This window comes from Manis pentadactyla, chromosome 7 (assembly GCF_030020395.1).
Source record: "Manis pentadactyla isolate mManPen7 chromosome 7, mManPen7.hap1, whole genome shotgun sequence".
In the NCBI taxonomy this organism is placed as follows: domain Eukaryota; kingdom Metazoa; phylum Chordata; class Mammalia; order Pholidota; family Manidae; genus Manis; species Manis pentadactyla.
In genome coordinates, this window is record NC_080025.1 from 144,127,599 (window position 1) to 144,144,206 (window position 16,608).

Genomic DNA, 16,608 nt, shown 5'->3' on the forward strand with positions numbered 1-16,608 from the left:
AGCAATGGAGTTCAACAATACATAAAAAATATAAAACAATATGATCAAGTGAGATTTATCCCAGGAATTCAAAATGATTTAACATTGAAAAATCAACCAATACATGGCATAAGGATAGACATAGAGATCAATGGGATAGAACTGAGAGCCCAGAAATAAACCCATACATCTGTGGTCAAGTCATTTCAACAAAAGTGCCAAGACAATTCAAGGAGAGAAAGAGCAATCTTTTCAGAAAATGGTGCTGGGACAACTGGATAGCCGTATGCAAAAGAATGAATTTTGGACGCCCTACCTCATACCACATACCAAAATTAACTCAAAATAGATAAAAGGCAAATATAAGAACTAAAACTATAGAACTCTGAGAAGAAAACATAGGTATAAATTTGTGGCTACATCACAAACTGGGAGCAACCCAAATGTCTGTCAACAGGTGACTAGAGAAGCAAACCGTGGTGCAGCCGTACGATGGGCTAGTGCTCAGCAATGGGTGGGAATGAACAGTTGACACAGTAACACGGGTGGATCTCAGAATCACTACGCTGCGTGAAAGCAGCCAGACAAGCGAATCCACAGGGACGGAAAACGGATCAGCAGTTTGCTGAGGGAAAGGCTGAGAGTCAGGGAGGGGTGGGGGGGGCTCAAAGGAGCAAGAGGAAACCTGGGGGTGAGGCACCCCTTCACCGTGACCGTGGTGATGCATTTACAAGCGTGCCCCTAAGTCAAAATGTATCCGAATTCCTAACCTTAAATATGTTTGATTTGTTGTATGTAAATTACAGCCCCATAAAGCTGCTAAAGCAAAAAATAAAACATGCTAGCGTGTCACCTCCGAATACATCTCACACCCTAGGTGGTGAGGATTCATTGCCTACCCTGCGGACAGGCCTTCTTTCCAGCCCCAGGCCTGGACAATGCCAAATCCTTGGAGGAAAATCCAAAGGACACAATCTTTCTCTTTTTCAGTTATTGTGCTGATGATTCCTTGGGCTGCTGCCCCAGAGGTGCCCCTTCCCACGGAGTTCTGGTCTGACCCCTTCTACACTCTCTACCCACAGCACAGGGTCACTCTCCCATCCAGGAAATACCACACAATTTCCCTAGCCAGTGGAATTGCTGAGCTTCCGTTTGCATTAAGGGAAAAAACTCTTTTCTCCCATGTTCCTGGTCTCAGCCTTTCCAAGGCAGAGGGAGGACAGAGGGACCTTCCCAAGCCGCCTGCCTTTTCACTGCAGGCAGCAACCATTCTTGGTTTGTGGTTGCAGGCCGACTCTGCCGACTCTTCTTGCAGGTTCTTACCTAAAGCTAACCTGCCATTCACACTTGCCACCATCCTCCTGGCAACAGATTATGAAGAGGTAAAACCAGATCTCTCTGTCCACTACCACTGGCAGATGGGAAAGTGACAATTTCCAAGACTGGTGGAAACCTGTCCTACAGATTTTATCCCCAAAAACATTAAACAAAAATTCCTATGCTATCAAAATGTTTGTTATTATTTCACTATAATCCAGTGCCAATTATAAGGTAGGCACAATGACACATTGAGTAATGCCTTTAACTTGCACAGCTTTTCAAGGTAGGTAGTACCATCCTGACTTTGCTGATGAGGAACTTGCAGCCCAGAGAGGCTGCCTAGATGAGGTCACTCAGCCAGGGAGTGGGGGAGCTCAGGTTTACCTTGAGCCAAGACCAAATGATCTGCACCAAATGGCACTGAATCGGTGGCTCAAAAGGATCAGGCCTAAGACCTAGAAGGCTTGTCTAGGGAACTTCCTTTCCCTCCGGTCCCAATGAATTTTCCTAGAGAGAGATCTTGGGCACCAGCCAGGCCGGAGTGCCTTTCCCTAAAGATTCAGACGAGTGTTGGGAGTGCCAACTAAGCATGTTGCTGTGTGGATGGAAGCAAGCAGGCCGGCAGCCAGCCGGGTGCCTGATACACTTCTGCCGGCTCCAGCGACCTCAGACGTTCTGTATGTGGGCATCTCTCATTCTCAGAGGGCCCAGCAAGGCATCCTGGTTAGAATGCAAGTATGTGTGTGTGTGCATGTGTGTGACACGAAGGGGCCACGAGGGAGCCTGGCTCAGCAGCATCCATTTTCACTCATGCCCGGAGACTGCAAGCTGCCCACAAAATGATGCATCTCCTGGCTCTCTGTGTGGATCCTGAGCCCAGTTTAATTCATGCCAGGTTGTTAATCCTACAAGGGCATTTTACATGAGTCTACATGGACGTCCCTCCGAGTAGAAGCCAGGGCCAGGTGAGCCACTGATGGTCCACCTGCCTGCGTTTTGCTGGGAGCAGAAAGGGGGACAAGTGGGTGTTGGTCTGGAGTCTTTGGCAGAAGGAAACTGAGTTTAGTGAGTTGAAGCAAGACAAAGGGCTTTATTGGAAGGCTAACTCGTGAAGGAAGAGCTAAGCACGTGAGCTTGGGGTCTAGCTCTGGCTGCCGGGGTCTCCACGGCCAGAATGTGAAGCATCTGTCTCTGGGCTGCTGGCTGTGAATGGACCTGGCCCCAGCCTTCTTCTCTCTTGGTGAGACTGGAGATTTCATTTCATTGAGATTTCACACATTGCATTTCATTTCCAAGGACAGAGAATCTGATTGCCCCACCCTGAGTTTAATTTGGCTGGGATCAGAATCGCAGCGATGGCCGGGGATGCGTCGCTCTGGCAGCCTACCCTGTGGCAGCCCGGTCCTTACCCACACACACCCTTCTTTCCATGGTCACGGTTCCAAAAATGCCCCTGCTTTACCGTGACTCCCCCATGTGTCCGGCCCCATTCCCAATGGGGGACAATCCAAACCCCCGCCCAGCTCACCGTGTTCTGAAGTGGACCCCAGTGAATGGGGCGTTCAAGCGCAGTCATTTTCAGCCCCCACATCCCACAAACCTCCAGAGAATCTGATTTCGCCCCATGACAGAAACAAATGAGATTCTTTTCCAAGCAAGGACGTGTGATGTGTTCGGTGGCCTCTGGTAATACTCATCTTTGATGGCGTGTTTTAAGGACCCAGTGAACAGCAATTCTTTCGGGAGCAGATTACACTGCAGTACTTGAGTGAAGGGCAGAGCGCGGAGTGGGATTCAAGAAGCATCGCCGCCCAAGGTCGCACGGGTCACAGATGAGCAATCGGGCTTGGGAGCAGGGGCGCAGCGCCCGTGGTGCTGAACGTCGGGCTGGAGCTTCCTTCTCAACCGTGCCGTATCCCTGCTCGCCCGTCCGCGGGCCGCAGCGCACCAGCAGGGTGGCGAGGCCACGGAAAATGGTGAACCAGCTACTTGGTCTCCTTTGTGTGCAGATACCACTTTCCTGGCCCGCTTTCCCCAGAGGAGAAAGATGTTCCCAAGTCACAGAACCTCTGTGGTGCTCACTGACCCCGTCACCACCGTGGACACACTGGGAAGAGGATGCTTCAGGTTTAGATGAACCGTTTGATGGTGGGTTGCTGATTGAAAGAAAACTCTCTCCTAGTACTTCCAAGTGTAAGTTCCTAATAGTTCACTAGACAATGAAGCACAGGGCGAGGTGAATATTAGGAACTAAATGTTTGTTCGTTTATCATCAGTCAGGAATGCCTTCAGCTGCAAGTAATAGAAAACCTGAATGAGAGTGGCAAAATAAATAGGGGTTCATTTTCCTAACATAACAAAAAGCGTGGCTGCTGGCCCTGATTTAGCAGTTCAGTGGGGCTGGAATCAGCATCTCTCTGATTCTCTCTGCTTTTCTCTCGTGATTGCAAGAAAGCTAACTGAACGCCTGGAATCACATCTTCATTCAAGGCAGCAAACCAGGGAAGGGGGCTTTTTATGAAGAAAGTTGTTGGCCAGTGGGAGGCAGGGAAAAGCCAAGGCAGGCAAGGGGAGGGACCTGGGATTAAATCAGGTAGTCCACAACATCTGCCACTTAGGTCTTCGTTTTTGCTTACGCCACAAGGCAGTGTAGTGTTTTTCAAACTGGAGAACTGTGACCCACTGGGGGTCATGAAATTAATTTAGTGGGTCTCTGACCAGCATAGTTTTAAAATAAAATAAAAAGCACTGTATTGAGGGTAAGAACAGCTGTTTCAGTTGTGTACATACTGACCCCATGCAGGTCTTGGCCAGACTAATGAGAAGGCCACTGTCCTGGGTGTATGGGCAGGAGGCAGGCACAGGCTCCGGAGCCAGATGGCTGGAGACGCTCTGTGTCTGTTGCAACTATGGTGAGATTTTGGGCAAGTTGCAATCACCTTTAAGTCTATTTCTTCAACTGTGAAAGAGGGAAAATAACATACCCACCTCCTTACATGTATTAATGGCTTAACGCAGTGTTTTGGCCATAGTAATTGCTCACTAAATGTTAGTGGGGTTGTTGTTAATAGTATTTACTGATGACCAAGTATAGCCAGGCCCTGCTTTAATGGCCCAGTTAGATTCAACTAAATGTTCCTATGTAAACAAGTGATAAAATCTCCCCCAACTCCCCCGCAGAAAGTTTACTTTGGCATGATGCCATTGGCTGAGCCCATGGGATGTTATTAGCAAAAATCCTAGGAAAGTTGTTATTTTCTTTGCAGCTCAGGAATGTCAGCATGGGTCCTGAGGACCCATGGAAGAGATTTCTCTCTGGCCCAAGTCCCAGGAATTGCTGTGCTCCTCTTGGGAATCTGACCCTCTTTTATCTTTTGGACCCTGCATCCTGAGACTGACGCTGTGCTGTGCTTGCTTTGGCCCAGTCCGAGGTCTGCCCTAGCAAAGAACCAGGACTCTGTGCTTCGGACAGTATTGTGGATGCCAGCCTCACCCTGGCCTCTTCTGTTTTTCTTCTACCTCTTTAAAAACCCCAAAGATTTCTTCACACACCTTCTCCATCTTACTATTTTAATAAGACAGAGACCCTCCCGGGCTTTGGCATGCAGCCCCCATGTGTGAAGTGGCCCTCGGCGCCCCTGCCTGTGTGGAGGGCGGCTGCCATCTCTAGAAGCTCCTCTCTGTGGCAGCCTCAGGAAAGGCTGTCCGGCCAGCAGCCCATTTCCTGGGTGGCACCTACTTCTGCTGCCCTTTCTGCCCATGTGTTTTAGGAGTCCTGGGGCCCAGGGTGGCCCGAGCCTGGCTGTGAAGTGGATGTGCTGCCCAGCTCCTGAGCCCAGCACCCAGGGGCAGCCTCCCCGGCCCTCTGTGGGTAGAGGCCCAGGACACAGCCTTCTCAGCCCAGATGGGGGCCGCCTGCAGCAGGGAAGCTAAGTGTTTGCAAAAGCACTCTTAGTCACAGGTCCAGGTGTCAGAGGCCCCAAAGCAACCCTCTCCCTCCAGTGTTACCATGCTGTCCCCAGACATTTGCGTCGCTGAGCAGGGGCTCGGGAGGTCAGGCCTCAGCTCAGGTCCTCACCCCGGCTCCCTGGGCCCCCTGTGGAAGGAATGTGGCCTTGCACACTTCCACTCAGCTCGGCATCTGCTGGGGAACCAGCCAAGATCCCCTGTCAGGGGAGGTGCAGGCAGGTGGGACCCACAGGGAAGGCCTTCTATGTCCTACTGCCCTCAATAGCCCTCAACCTCCCGAAAACAGGAGCAAGACTTTTGTCCTTGTGGTAAAATACACAGAGCGTAGGGTTTATGTGGGACCACCTTTCGGTGCGGCTCTGTGTCATCGAGGGCATTCCCGTGGCGGTGCAGCCTCACCCCTGTCATCTCCAGGATTTCATCTTCCCAAACTGAAACTCCAGACCTCAATTTTTAAAACTTTCTCTTTTAACAGGTTTCAGCTGAAAATCCATGTGATTTCTTGAGGGGAGCAAAGACAAGCAGGGTCTGAAGGGCTTCTCCCCGGTGAGGTGCAGGCCGGCGACGCGACGGCAGGGGGCTCAGGGGGCCGGTGGGCTCCCGGGAGGGACGGGCCAGCAGGGCACCCCTGGGCCACCCTCTGCTTTTGGGGGAGCATCTGCAGGGGCCTCAAAAGGCGAGTTACTGCAGTCTGAAGCACCGTGCATGGCCGGCAGCGGGCGTGTGTGCTGAGGACAGAGGTCGGCCCTGTGAACACCCCAGCTCTCCAAACCTCGGAGGGAGGTCAGAGGTATGTGAAGCATGTGAGTGAAGCCTGTGTGCCGCTCCTCAGAAGGCGTTGGCCCTCCGTCCACCGACCCCCTGGACCGACTTCAGACAAATTACAAGCCTGCCCACAAGCACTTTAGTGGGAATCTTATTTTTCTTCTTTCAGACAGAAAGCAGATTTGCTGACAGATTAGGGAGCAGGGGGCCGGGTGAGGGGGAGGTCACCCAGGACCACAGGCCTTTCTGTGTAGCACTGAATCACCAGCTAATGCGGGGCCACTATTCCTTAGCCCTGGGAGCCAGAACAAGCTCAGGGAGGCCTGGAGGGCTGCCCGCCCTCCTCCCCAGGCTGCCTGGGATGAGCCTGTGGGAAGGCTTCCTGCTCCCGTGGTTCTCATTTAAACTCTCAGAGGGTTGCTATCCCCACTACACACCTGAGGAAACCGAGGCACGGAGCAGTGACTTGTGGGAGGTCATGTCCTGGTGGGTGGTAGAGAGAGGACCAGGGTGGAGTCAGGCAAAGCCTGGACCCCGAGCTGGCTTTTCACCTTGTCTTGCCATGCGGTTCCTCCCCCTGCTCCGCAGTGCACCCGTGACCCTGAGCATGCCACTCTCTGCTAATGCCCAGTATCTACACAGCCCGTGCTCTCAGGTGCCTGGTTTGGCTTTACAACTGTGTACGGGGGAACAGCAGACATGAATGCACTCTTTTTGCAGAGCAGGAAACTGAGGTCTAAGGCTGTTTGGTTTGTGTTCTGGGCTGACCTGTGTCCTCTAAATTCATATGCAGAAGTCCTACCCCTCAGAACCTCAGAATGGGACTGTATTTGGAGGCAGGGCCGCTGTGTAGCAGGAGCTGGCTGCACACGCCATCAGAGAGCAGGGGAGGCAGGCCCAGCATCTTCCCTGCCCTGCTCCTGGGAAGGATGCCGGCCTTCCCCCCATCCTGGGTCCCAGGGAGTCTGAATGGGGTGGTGCTGGGACGATGCTTTGAGCATGTGATTGCTACTGGGCAGGATGCTACAACAGTTGCTTTAACTATTGTAAATACACCTCTATGCAAATGCGTGGTGCGGTGTGTGTGCACAAGGACCGGCAGACCCGGATATGCTTCCTGACAGCTGTGTGACCCTGGGCAAGCTGCTTAGACTGTCTGTGTCCAGCTCTCCTCATCTGTAGTGGTGATAATAGGTGTATCACAATCTCAGTGTTACTGTACAGAACAAGCAGCATTACAGACTCACTCCTCTAGTGCAGTCTGGCATAAAGTCAGTGCTCAGTAGGAGTACCCTCCTTGCCATCAACAATGGGTAAAGGGGTGTCAGATATAGAGGCCTGGGGCCAGCTAGACCTTCTGACGCTCCTTTCCCAGAGCTGGTGTGGGATCAGATAGTTTTGGGAAAGTCCAGCTGAGCAGGGACGGGGTCCTGGCCACCAGCAGGAACCCCCACATAAGCAGAGACTGTGTGGCTGAGCTCAGAAAGCTCTGCCTCCCTGAACAAACTGGCAGAGAAGTGTAACACAAGAGCATGACTTTACACAAACGCTCTTCTGGACTCTCGAGATGTGTGAATGTGGGTTCGCTCCGGGCCTAGAGGTCTGAACTGGGTGCTCTTAGTTTTGTGGAGCATTGTTCAAGTCCATGGGCTGAGCCTTCTTACGGCGGGAGAGTGTGGGAGGGGGCGCCGCTGCACCTGGCAGACGTCAGCCTGGGCTGGCGGCTTCCAAGGCTCCGGGATTCTCTAGGTTGCAGGCGGAAGGAGATGGGCCGGGGGCATTCGGGGGACACAGGGCACACCCTTTGTGGACTCCATCTACAAACAGCAGAACAGCAGCCCCTTCTCCTTCCCAGGCAGCGTGGATGGTCGTCCAGCACCGTGATGTCCCTGCTTAGGGGGTCCCACAGCAGCCTCACGGGGACCCCTATACCTACACCACCTAGCTCTCGGCAGGCATCACCCTGGGTGGAGGTGGGAGCCCTGGGTGAGTCCCCCTTTCCCATTTTTCTCTCAGTGGGGACCAGAGGGTGGGGGCAGGAGGTACTTGGGAAGTGGGGCACCCTTGCATCCCCCGGGACAGCTGCCCCATGCTCCTCCGCACTCAGACCCTGCCGCAGAATCTGACTCCCAAGAACCCTGTTTCCTCCCTAAACTCTAGGTCCCAGCCCTCCCACCACCCCGCCCGTCCTCACATCTCCATTCCAGCAGGCATTAATTCCAGGATTCCAGTACTTTTCCAGGGGGATCCTCAGGGAGTGTCCATCCTGGAAGGGGGTCCTTCCAGTTGGTACCCCCCTCACCTACTGGGAAAAGCACAAGCAGGATGTGGGATGAGGAGGGGCGGGAGCCTGGGTGGCCCAGCAACAGGCCAGCTGTGAGGGCCTGGGGACCCTCAGGATCCCAGAGTGTGGGAATTTGGACAGCTGGACCACGGCTTGACCTGGTGGTCAGAAGTCCTGTGGGCCGTCCACTGGTCCCAGCTCCCGACCTCTCCTCCAGCCGGGGACCTTGGTCTGGGCACTCTCACAAGTAGCCCCCTGGGTCCCCATTCCCATGAGCCCCTGCCCGGACGCCCAGTGCCCCTGTGTTCCCAGGAGCCAAGGTGCACTCTCTGAGGAGCACAGCCGTCTGCCCCTGAACAGCCAGGTCCGTCTAGGCGGCTCTGTGGTTCAGGACTCTAGTGGGGGGCTGTGGGCACGGGGGGCTGTTACCTGGCTATCCCCTGCCTCCAGCATATTACTGTCCTCTTTCAGTGGGCGAAGGTTGGGTACTGAAGTGTGGGTAGGGAGGTGTTGGGCCATCGACCATGTTATTCCCAGAAACCCCACTACCTCCCAGGACAGGCCTCTCCCTGCTGCAGCCCCTGGGCGGTGCCCCCTCCATGGAACCACCCTCCTCAGCAGGGCAGACCCAGTACCCCGGAGAGGGTTGGGGCCACAGAGTCCTGTGGATTCACCCTCGGGTGTAAAGGGTGCCTGGGCCTGGGTCTGCCCAGCCCTGTGGGCAGGCTGGCTTGGAGCATGTGCTCACGTCCCCCTCAGCCCTGAAAGCTCCTAACCCCCGTTCCCACAGAGCCCACCTGTGTGGGCAACTCCCCTTATCTTCCAAGCCTCCCTAATTTCTCTCTCATCATAGCATGCAAGGGGTGATGTGTTCCTGGGGTACAGCCCATCCTTCCAGAGGGGCCTCCCTTATAAACCCCAAGGCCAAGATGAGCCAGAGGTGCACACTCAGGACCCTGGGGTCAGGCTTTGGCTGTGGAGCAGACCACACGGCCTGGAAGCCCTGGGCCGCTGGCTGGGGGAGACAGTGCCGAGGGAGACCGTCCCTCAGCGAAGACCCCTCAGTCCCCGCCCCTGACACTTCCTCCCTCCCATCTCCCCTCCCTGGGCCCTGGGCCTGGGGTCAGAGGCAGGGTCTGCAGCCCCGGCCCCGCCAGGGCTTGCTCTGGGGCCCAGCGTCACTCCCCACCCAGGGCGGGCTCTTTGCCTCTGTGCAATGAAAGGATCGGACTCTGCGACCTCTCATTCCCTTGCAGTCCTAATGTTCCCTCTGCCCTAGTGGGGGTGCCTCACAGCACCCTCCTCATCCTCCCAGGCCCTTGGCTCAGCCCTGGGGGGTCCTGCCGGCACCCCAGAGCCTGAGAGCACCCCCTGCCCTCTTCCTGCAGCAGCCTTTGCTCCCAGGGGCAGAGAAATCACTCAGGCCAGCTCCCCTGCCCACTTTCATGACCTTTATTCCCCAGGCCCCAGTCCCAGGTGGGGCGGAAAGGGGCCGCCCCCAGCCCCGCCTCCCCTGCTCTGCGGCTAGAAGAAGTTGACGACGCTGCGGAGGGACTGGACGCGGGCGCTGTGGGCCTCCCAGTCGGCGAAGCTGCGGAAGTCGCCGCGCTCCACCAGGTACATGCGGCCGTGGTAGTTGGGCTCCTCGTACAGGTCCCACCTAGGGCCAGGAGGGGCGTCAGGGACTGGGTGCTGAGCAGGCAAGGGAGCCCCCGTCGGCCCCGCCAGGGAACAGCAGCGCCCCAGCCCGGCTCTGGGCTTGCTCCCTCCCCCGGGGCCTGCAAGACTTCTCATCACCCCGTGTTGGCGTCAGTGCCGGGTGTGACGCTGTGAGCACACGGGTGCTCAGTGAAAGTTGACATTGTGAACTGACTGGTCCACAATGTTCACTACAAGGGCCAAGAGTGATTTCAGGACACACGTCCACCCGCACCCCTGTGCCACTCCTTCCTGCTTCCAGACAGGACTGTTCGCACAGACAGCACCTGGCACCGGGCAGGGAGCCACGTGCAATGGGGACCACCTGCCGCTCATCCGGTCCCTGAATGCTCTCCTGTTTCCGGTGGCCTGCACTGCTTTAGGCCCTAGAGATTCCGCAGTCAGTCCAATGCGCAGGTTCCTGCCCCCATGGGACTTGCACTCCAGTGGGAACCCGGCATGGCGAAGGCAGCTGCATGGAGGAGCCAGCCGGATACTTTGGGGTCCCCATGGGGACCCGCTCCCTCCCTGTTGAGGCCTGGGCTGCAGCTTGCACAGCTGTGAGCTCTGGCGCAGCTGCTGGCAAACCTGAGCGCGGAGATGGCAGACGAGGACCTGACAGGGCAGGGCCGCCTCTGCACTCACTCCTGATGCTCCCTTTACCGTCACCCCTGACGGAAACCACTTTTCTCCAGCAACCACGGAAGGACTGGTGGCCATGGGAGGCAAAGCAGGGCTCAGTCTCTGGGCCTCTGACAAGGGGCTACACACTCAGGTCTGGTCACGGGGGTCCCTCCCATCCAAGCCATGGGGTGCTCTGACCTTGTCTCTGCAGCGAACCCCTACTGCGGCCTAACGGTTCTTGCCCACCAATCCCAGAGCACGCTGCTGTTGAAGGAGCCGTCCCCCAGTGGACACAGATGCGGAATTTGCCAGCCATTCCTGCCTGAGGTTGAGAACGGGCAGAGACTGCCCAGTGAGTGGCCGCTCAGGGAGGCCTTCCCAGCTCTCCACTCTCCTGCTGCCGTGGTCTTCTTCCCCATCCTGACCCCATGTCTGGTGCCTGGCACAGTCTGCACGAGGGTCAGGGGTCAGCAATGAGGAGGGAGGCGGAGGGACTGAGCCAGCGGGGAGCACCTGCTGGGGAGCTCAGGGCAGGCCTGGTCCATCCTGCCTCCCCAGGTCCCTGTCCCCCTCTTAGTTCCTTCCCACCTTTTTTCTAAACTAAGCCCCAGAGTCCTAGGATTGTGTCAGGGTCTCAGGACCCCTTCCATGCAAAGGTATGGCTTTGGCCTCACAAGACACAATTTAGCCGATGGTTTTCGGGGCAAGCTGTTGTTTTGGAATTCTACACCCAGATTCTCAAGTGCCGTCAGCTTAGGGCAAACACGGAATCTGAGAAAGGCAGCCGGGAGCAAAAGAATCCTGGAGAGAACCAGAGCAACAGACAAATAGCAGGAAGGGAGCAGAGTTCCCCTGGGACTCTGGAAAGGAAGAGGGACCCTCTGATCGGGGCACCCAGGGCCAGCCAGGGGTCGGGTGGCGGGGGGTGCTAGGCCGGCTCAGCTACTGTCTTCATGCAGTCCCTCCCACCACCACTGGTTTGCACCCCTGGTGACATTCCCTGATCCCCAACCTCACACACCCAGCTGGCAAATGTTTTCCCAGCTGCTGTAACAGGAGCCAGGCTCCTGGAGCCCCTGCGGGGGTCTCTTCTCCTGAGGGGCTGGGACTGAGGTAGGGGAGGTACCCAGCTCTCCATCAGGGACCGTCTGACTTGAAGCCAAGGGCCCAGCTGCAATCCCAGCTGTGCCACTCACAAGCGTGGCGAGGTGACTTTTGCAGCCTCAGCCTGCTCCTCTGTAAAATGGGGCAACACCATCCACCCAGTGGGAAGATGAAGCAATGGCCGACTGAGCTTATGCAGAGGCTGTGAAGCTTCGCTCGAGGGGCATGTGCAAAGGGCCTGCAGACTGCCCTGAGCGGATGGACGGAACCAAGCCAGCAGAGGCCCAAGCAAGCACAGGGTTCTGACGGCTCTCACGGAGCCACTCACACAAGCCCCTCTGGCCCAGGCGAGCCCCCACCCGCTCTCCATCCACCAGAGGTGGGCCGCCGTGATGCGCACCTCTGGGAGGCCAGTGTGCTAGGAGTCTGCCCACTCGGCAAGAGCGGTGCGGTTCAGGGGTCTGCGTTGCAGGGCCACCCTTCTCAGGGCAGGTGTCCCTTGGCTTAAGGAAACCAAAGGACCGTCCCCGAGGTGGGGCTGATGATAGAGCACGGTTAGTCCGCCAAGTGCTCTCCCACCTCTGCTCCCACGATGGAGGGCCTCTCCCTCCGTGGGCCACTGGGCCTCTGCATCCCCACACGGCGGCCTTCCTGGCCATGGAGGAAGCCACCCAACACTTGACTGGGGCAGGGGACAGGCCACCCACCTGCTGGGATCTGACCCACCCCAGCGGCCTCTCCACACCTGGCTGTGCAGGGCTCAGCTGAGCCTCGGGGGGCATGGCCATGCAGCCTCTACTCACGCTCCGTCCCCGTACACTTTGACAGCATTGACACAGTCGGTCCAGCCCCGACTCTGAAGGAAGGGGCAGTCATCCTGGAGTTCTAGGCACTGGCCCGTGAAGTTGCAGCCCTCGAAGATTTCTAAGCAGAAATGCTCCCCGTGCTGCCAGCCCCACATGAGTAGAGGAGGGAAAGAAGGCAAATGGCACTGTTTCCCTCCCCTTAAGCAGATGCCCGCCCAGGCAGGGACTCAGAATGACCCAGGGCCCTGAGCAGCAGAGTGCCTGGGCTGGGGGCCGGTGAGAGCTCCACCCCAACGCCGCTGTCCGTCAGCAGGTGAGAGCTGGCAGGACAGGAGGGGCCTCTTACTTTAAAAACCTTCAGAGCCTCTAACCGTCTGACCTCTAAAGAATCCAAGGTCCAGAGAGGGCCCGACTGCTGGAGGGACGGTGGCCTTGCTCTGACCGGGACCCGGGTCGCTGGGCTCCCCTGGCGCTCAGGCTGGGGGTCTCCTGCCTCAGCCACACCAGCACATTCCTCTGCCCTTCTCCGCCTCAGGAATGCAAGTCTTTAAATGATAATATTTTAGAAACTGTAATAGAACCTTTTATTAAAACATGAAGCCAGAAATCTAAAACAAATAACAGAGGTCTCATTTGCTGAAATCCCTGCTGGCTCCCTGGGATGAGGACATATATCTCCCTATAAGATCCCTGATGTTTCCAGAAGACAGAGGGAACACACACTGTGGCGCCACCAGGGGCTGAGTCTGTGTCACAGCCAGCCCTCAGGACAGCTCTTCCTAGAACAGCATTCAAGAGATACCTAGGATATAGGATATTTTTCATATAAATAGCATTTTGCAAAATCCAGGGCCAAACATGTCAATTCCTTTTTCTAAATGTCCATGGCCTGGTGGAAATACTAAGAAAGCATCTTTACAAACTGAGATGCCAAAACCCAGCTAGTTTTGCAACCCGTGTAGAAAATAGAGGGGGCCTCCCACGGGAAGTGCCTTCCCTGGGGTTCCTGCGTGTTCACCAGCACCGCCTGGCACCCACACCCTGGGGAGGGACCCACTGCAGGCACACAGCTGAGACTCTCCGATGAGAACTGTTCACTCTGGCTCAGGAATCAGCCATTTCCCGCCTGCCCATCCAGAACTCACAGAAGCCAGTTGTGACTTGTCACTTGGGAGAATCTTAAGGAACAGGAAGGTCCAGTCCTCCCATCCTCCACAGGGCAGCTAGATATCCACAGTCCTCTGCCTCGGGCAGCCACACCCCTTGTTTGCTCTCCCTACACACACCTGGCTACACAGAGATGGCAGCCACCTGTGTGGCTCCAAGATAGTTGCCCCTGCATTCCCGAGGACTGGCTGGTGGCTTATGCCTCCTTCTTTAGCCATTCCACCATAAGAGCCCTGAAGTCTCCTAAAACACCTGACAAGAGGACCTTGCACAGTAGGAAAAACTGGGGCCAAATCAGCCTCACTTTGCCTAAATGCTCCCCTATCTTATTGCAAATCCAAACTTCTAAATTTCCAACAGCATTTTAAGTGGAAAAGTCAGCAAGACTTTGGGACCAGAAATCAGAAGTGGAAACAAACCTGATACAAACCTGCAAACGGCAGCATGGAAGCCTCTGGGGGCTCTCAGTTCTGTCCCCAGGCCATCCCCCACACCTGGGGGTGCTGCGCTTTGTGGGGGACACCTCCCCATCTTCCAGATGTCATGGCCTTGTCAGATCTTACAGCTGGGAGGGCCTTGCTCCCTGAGTATTTGTGCCAGTGTGGCCAGGCCTACCCCTCCAGCACTCGGGTGGATGGGCCCACTCACCATGCCCACAGGCCGACGGGAGCCCATGTGGTCGTTGTGGGCATTCCAGTGGAAGAAGTCGGGGTAGTTGCCACGCTCCAGGATGAACCGCTGGCCCCGGAAGTCCGGGGGGTCGAAGCACACCCAGGCTCCGCTCTCCACACCGACGGAGTTCACCCGGTTCATGAGGCCTTGGTCCTGGAAGCTGTCGCAGTCTCCAAAGACCTGCGGCTTCTGCCCTGTGAAGTGCTTGCCCTCATGGAAGCTGATCTAGAAAGCCCGGGTTGGAGGGCACAGCGTCAGGGGCTCCTCTGTTCAGTTTTGGAAGTGGACGCCTGGGGCCCCACCCCCGTGATTGAGCCCCACCTCCCAGGCCACCGAAGCCCAGGCTGCTTGCACAGCAGGTGCTCAGCGCTGTTGGCTGGCTGCGTGAAAGGAAGCACGCGTGGCTGGGTTAAGGTCAGACCCAGCGCCTCGGCTGCCCACCCCAGGGAGCTCATGGTTGACGCTGTCTGGAGATGGGGGTTTTCCTTTCGCCCAGGGGCTCTTTTGAAAACAAGCTTTTTTCAAACTCCCACTGCATTTTTAAAATTCAATTTTGGTTTATTGTTAAAACATAACATCTAGGGAAACTTTTTCAGAAGCAAACATTTCACCCACAACCATAACCCAACACTGAGTTTTCAAAGTCAGGTCCTGAGACTGGGCCCCTAACAGGAGGGATGCAATCAGTGGAGCCGAGTCAGGGCCTGGTGTGGGGTCAGGGGTTTGCGATTACCAAGGGCTTTTTCAGTGAAACCCGTTGCTTTGTTGACTAGGCCACTCCTCTGAGCGACAGGCCTGTGCTGGATCCGGAGCTTTACCGACTCAGCAGTGAGTTCAGACACTGTGACCAGCGGTGACGTCGCACTGACATCCTCCTTGTCCCCAGACTAAACAGTGGGAACCACAGCAAACCCCACTCACTTCCTGCCATGGAGCCTAAAACCCAATCATTCAATATACCTCTTTGGGGTTTCATAATTGGGGTTCAGTGTGGCCCAGTGTGTGTAGGGAGAGCAAACAAGGGGTGTGGCTGCCCGTGGCAGAGGGCGTGGATGTCTAGCTGCCCTGTGGACTATGTGAGGACTGGGCCATCCTAGAAGGACCCAGGCAAGGTACAGATAATGTTCCTCAGGGTGACTGCTGGTGTCATTTGTGCTGCCCTTAACGCTGGGACGGCCGTTCTGGGCCCCTTGGAATAGAAGTTTTGAGCCTCTTTCCCTCTGCTTGTATGAAGGTGTCCCCGTGGGCACAGGGGAGGGTGTGCAGACCACAGTGGACGTGAGCTCCTGGCTGCAGGCTGACACAGTAACGCCCGCACCCGCTCACCTGAATGCAGCCCCTGGAGATAGGGCGGCTGTATCAGAGTAGCCAGGAGAGGGGGCTGGAGAAGGTGGGAGATCAAGTGTGCCACCCTTCCTGCACAAGATAGGTCTGCTGGAGTGCCCTGAGTTACTCAGGGAGAACTGGTCACCCACAGGATTTGAAGGTCCCTCACATCTCAGTATTTTGCAGAAAAGCAGCCCCAAGTGCCCTGAGGAGATCCTGGGGAAAGAGCAGCCACATTCAGACCTGCATCAGGCACGGGGGGGCAAGCCAAGGCTCCCCACCCCAACCCAGGAATGGCTCCTGTCTGCCTGCCCTTCCTGCTCTGGACTGGAGCCCCTGCTGCAGCGGTGGGGGGGTGGGGGAGAGGGAACCTGCCTCTTTCTCCACCCGGGAGGCCCTGGGGCAGGGCCAGGCCAGCCTTCTAAGAAATATAGCCAAGTTTGCTGGGGAAGAGGGTGGTGTTGTCAGATGCAAAGGGGGAAGCGCATCCAGTGACAGTCTGGCTTGCACCGAGCGACCAGGCACAGTGGGAGGGTTGGCCGGCAGCTGGCGGGGCAGGTACGTGCGGGCGAGGGGCCGCACTCACCTTTCCGGAGCGCTGCGCCATGGTGCACCCGCCGCTGCTCAGCCAGCATTTAAATAGCAGCGGCGCCTGCTGGCTCAGCGCCCCCGACAAAAGATTTGCTGGGCCGGCGCGTTAGTGCTGTGCTGCATGCTGAGCCCGCAGGGGGCCGCCTGCTCCTGGGACAGACCCCCAGGCCCCGGGGTCTGGCCCGCTGGCGGAGGTCGGCACAGCCACCAGCCCCATGAGCCAGAGCCCTACTGAGTTCTTTCTTTGGGCCAAGGATGGAGCCAAGATCCTGAGCACAGAGAAGACAGCCCTGGACTGCCCCA

The 16,608-nt window shown here is 56.5% G+C and overlaps 1 protein-coding gene across 3 annotated transcripts; it reads right to left on the reverse strand.

Moving 5' to 3' along the window:
• Positions 1–9,735: 9,735 nt before the first annotated feature.
• On the reverse strand, positions 9,736–16,389 carry CRYGN (crystallin gamma N). Of its 3 annotated transcripts, XM_036899442.2 has the most exons (5): positions 16,301–16,389; positions 14,365–14,613; positions 12,547–12,689; positions 12,144–12,246; positions 9,866–9,977 (listed from the first exon to the last, which is right to left on the reverse strand). In XM_036899442.2, exons 1-4 carry the CDS (start codon positions 16,319–16,321, stop codon positions 12,162–12,164), a joined length of 498 nt encoding a protein of 165 aa, XP_036755337.2. In that variant the 5' UTR covers positions 16,322–16,389; the 3' UTR covers positions 9,866–9,977; positions 12,144–12,161. The 3 variants fall into 3 exon arrangements, with proteins under 3 accessions (XP_036755336.2, XP_057360906.1, XP_036755337.2); XM_036899441.2 differs by lacking the exon at positions 12,144–12,246 and having other exon boundaries at positions 9,736–9,977; XM_057504923.1 differs by lacking the exons at positions 12,144–12,246; positions 16,301–16,389 and adding an exon at positions 15,715–15,926 and having other exon boundaries at positions 9,736–9,977.
• Between the last annotated feature and the right edge of the window lie 219 nt (positions 16,390–16,608).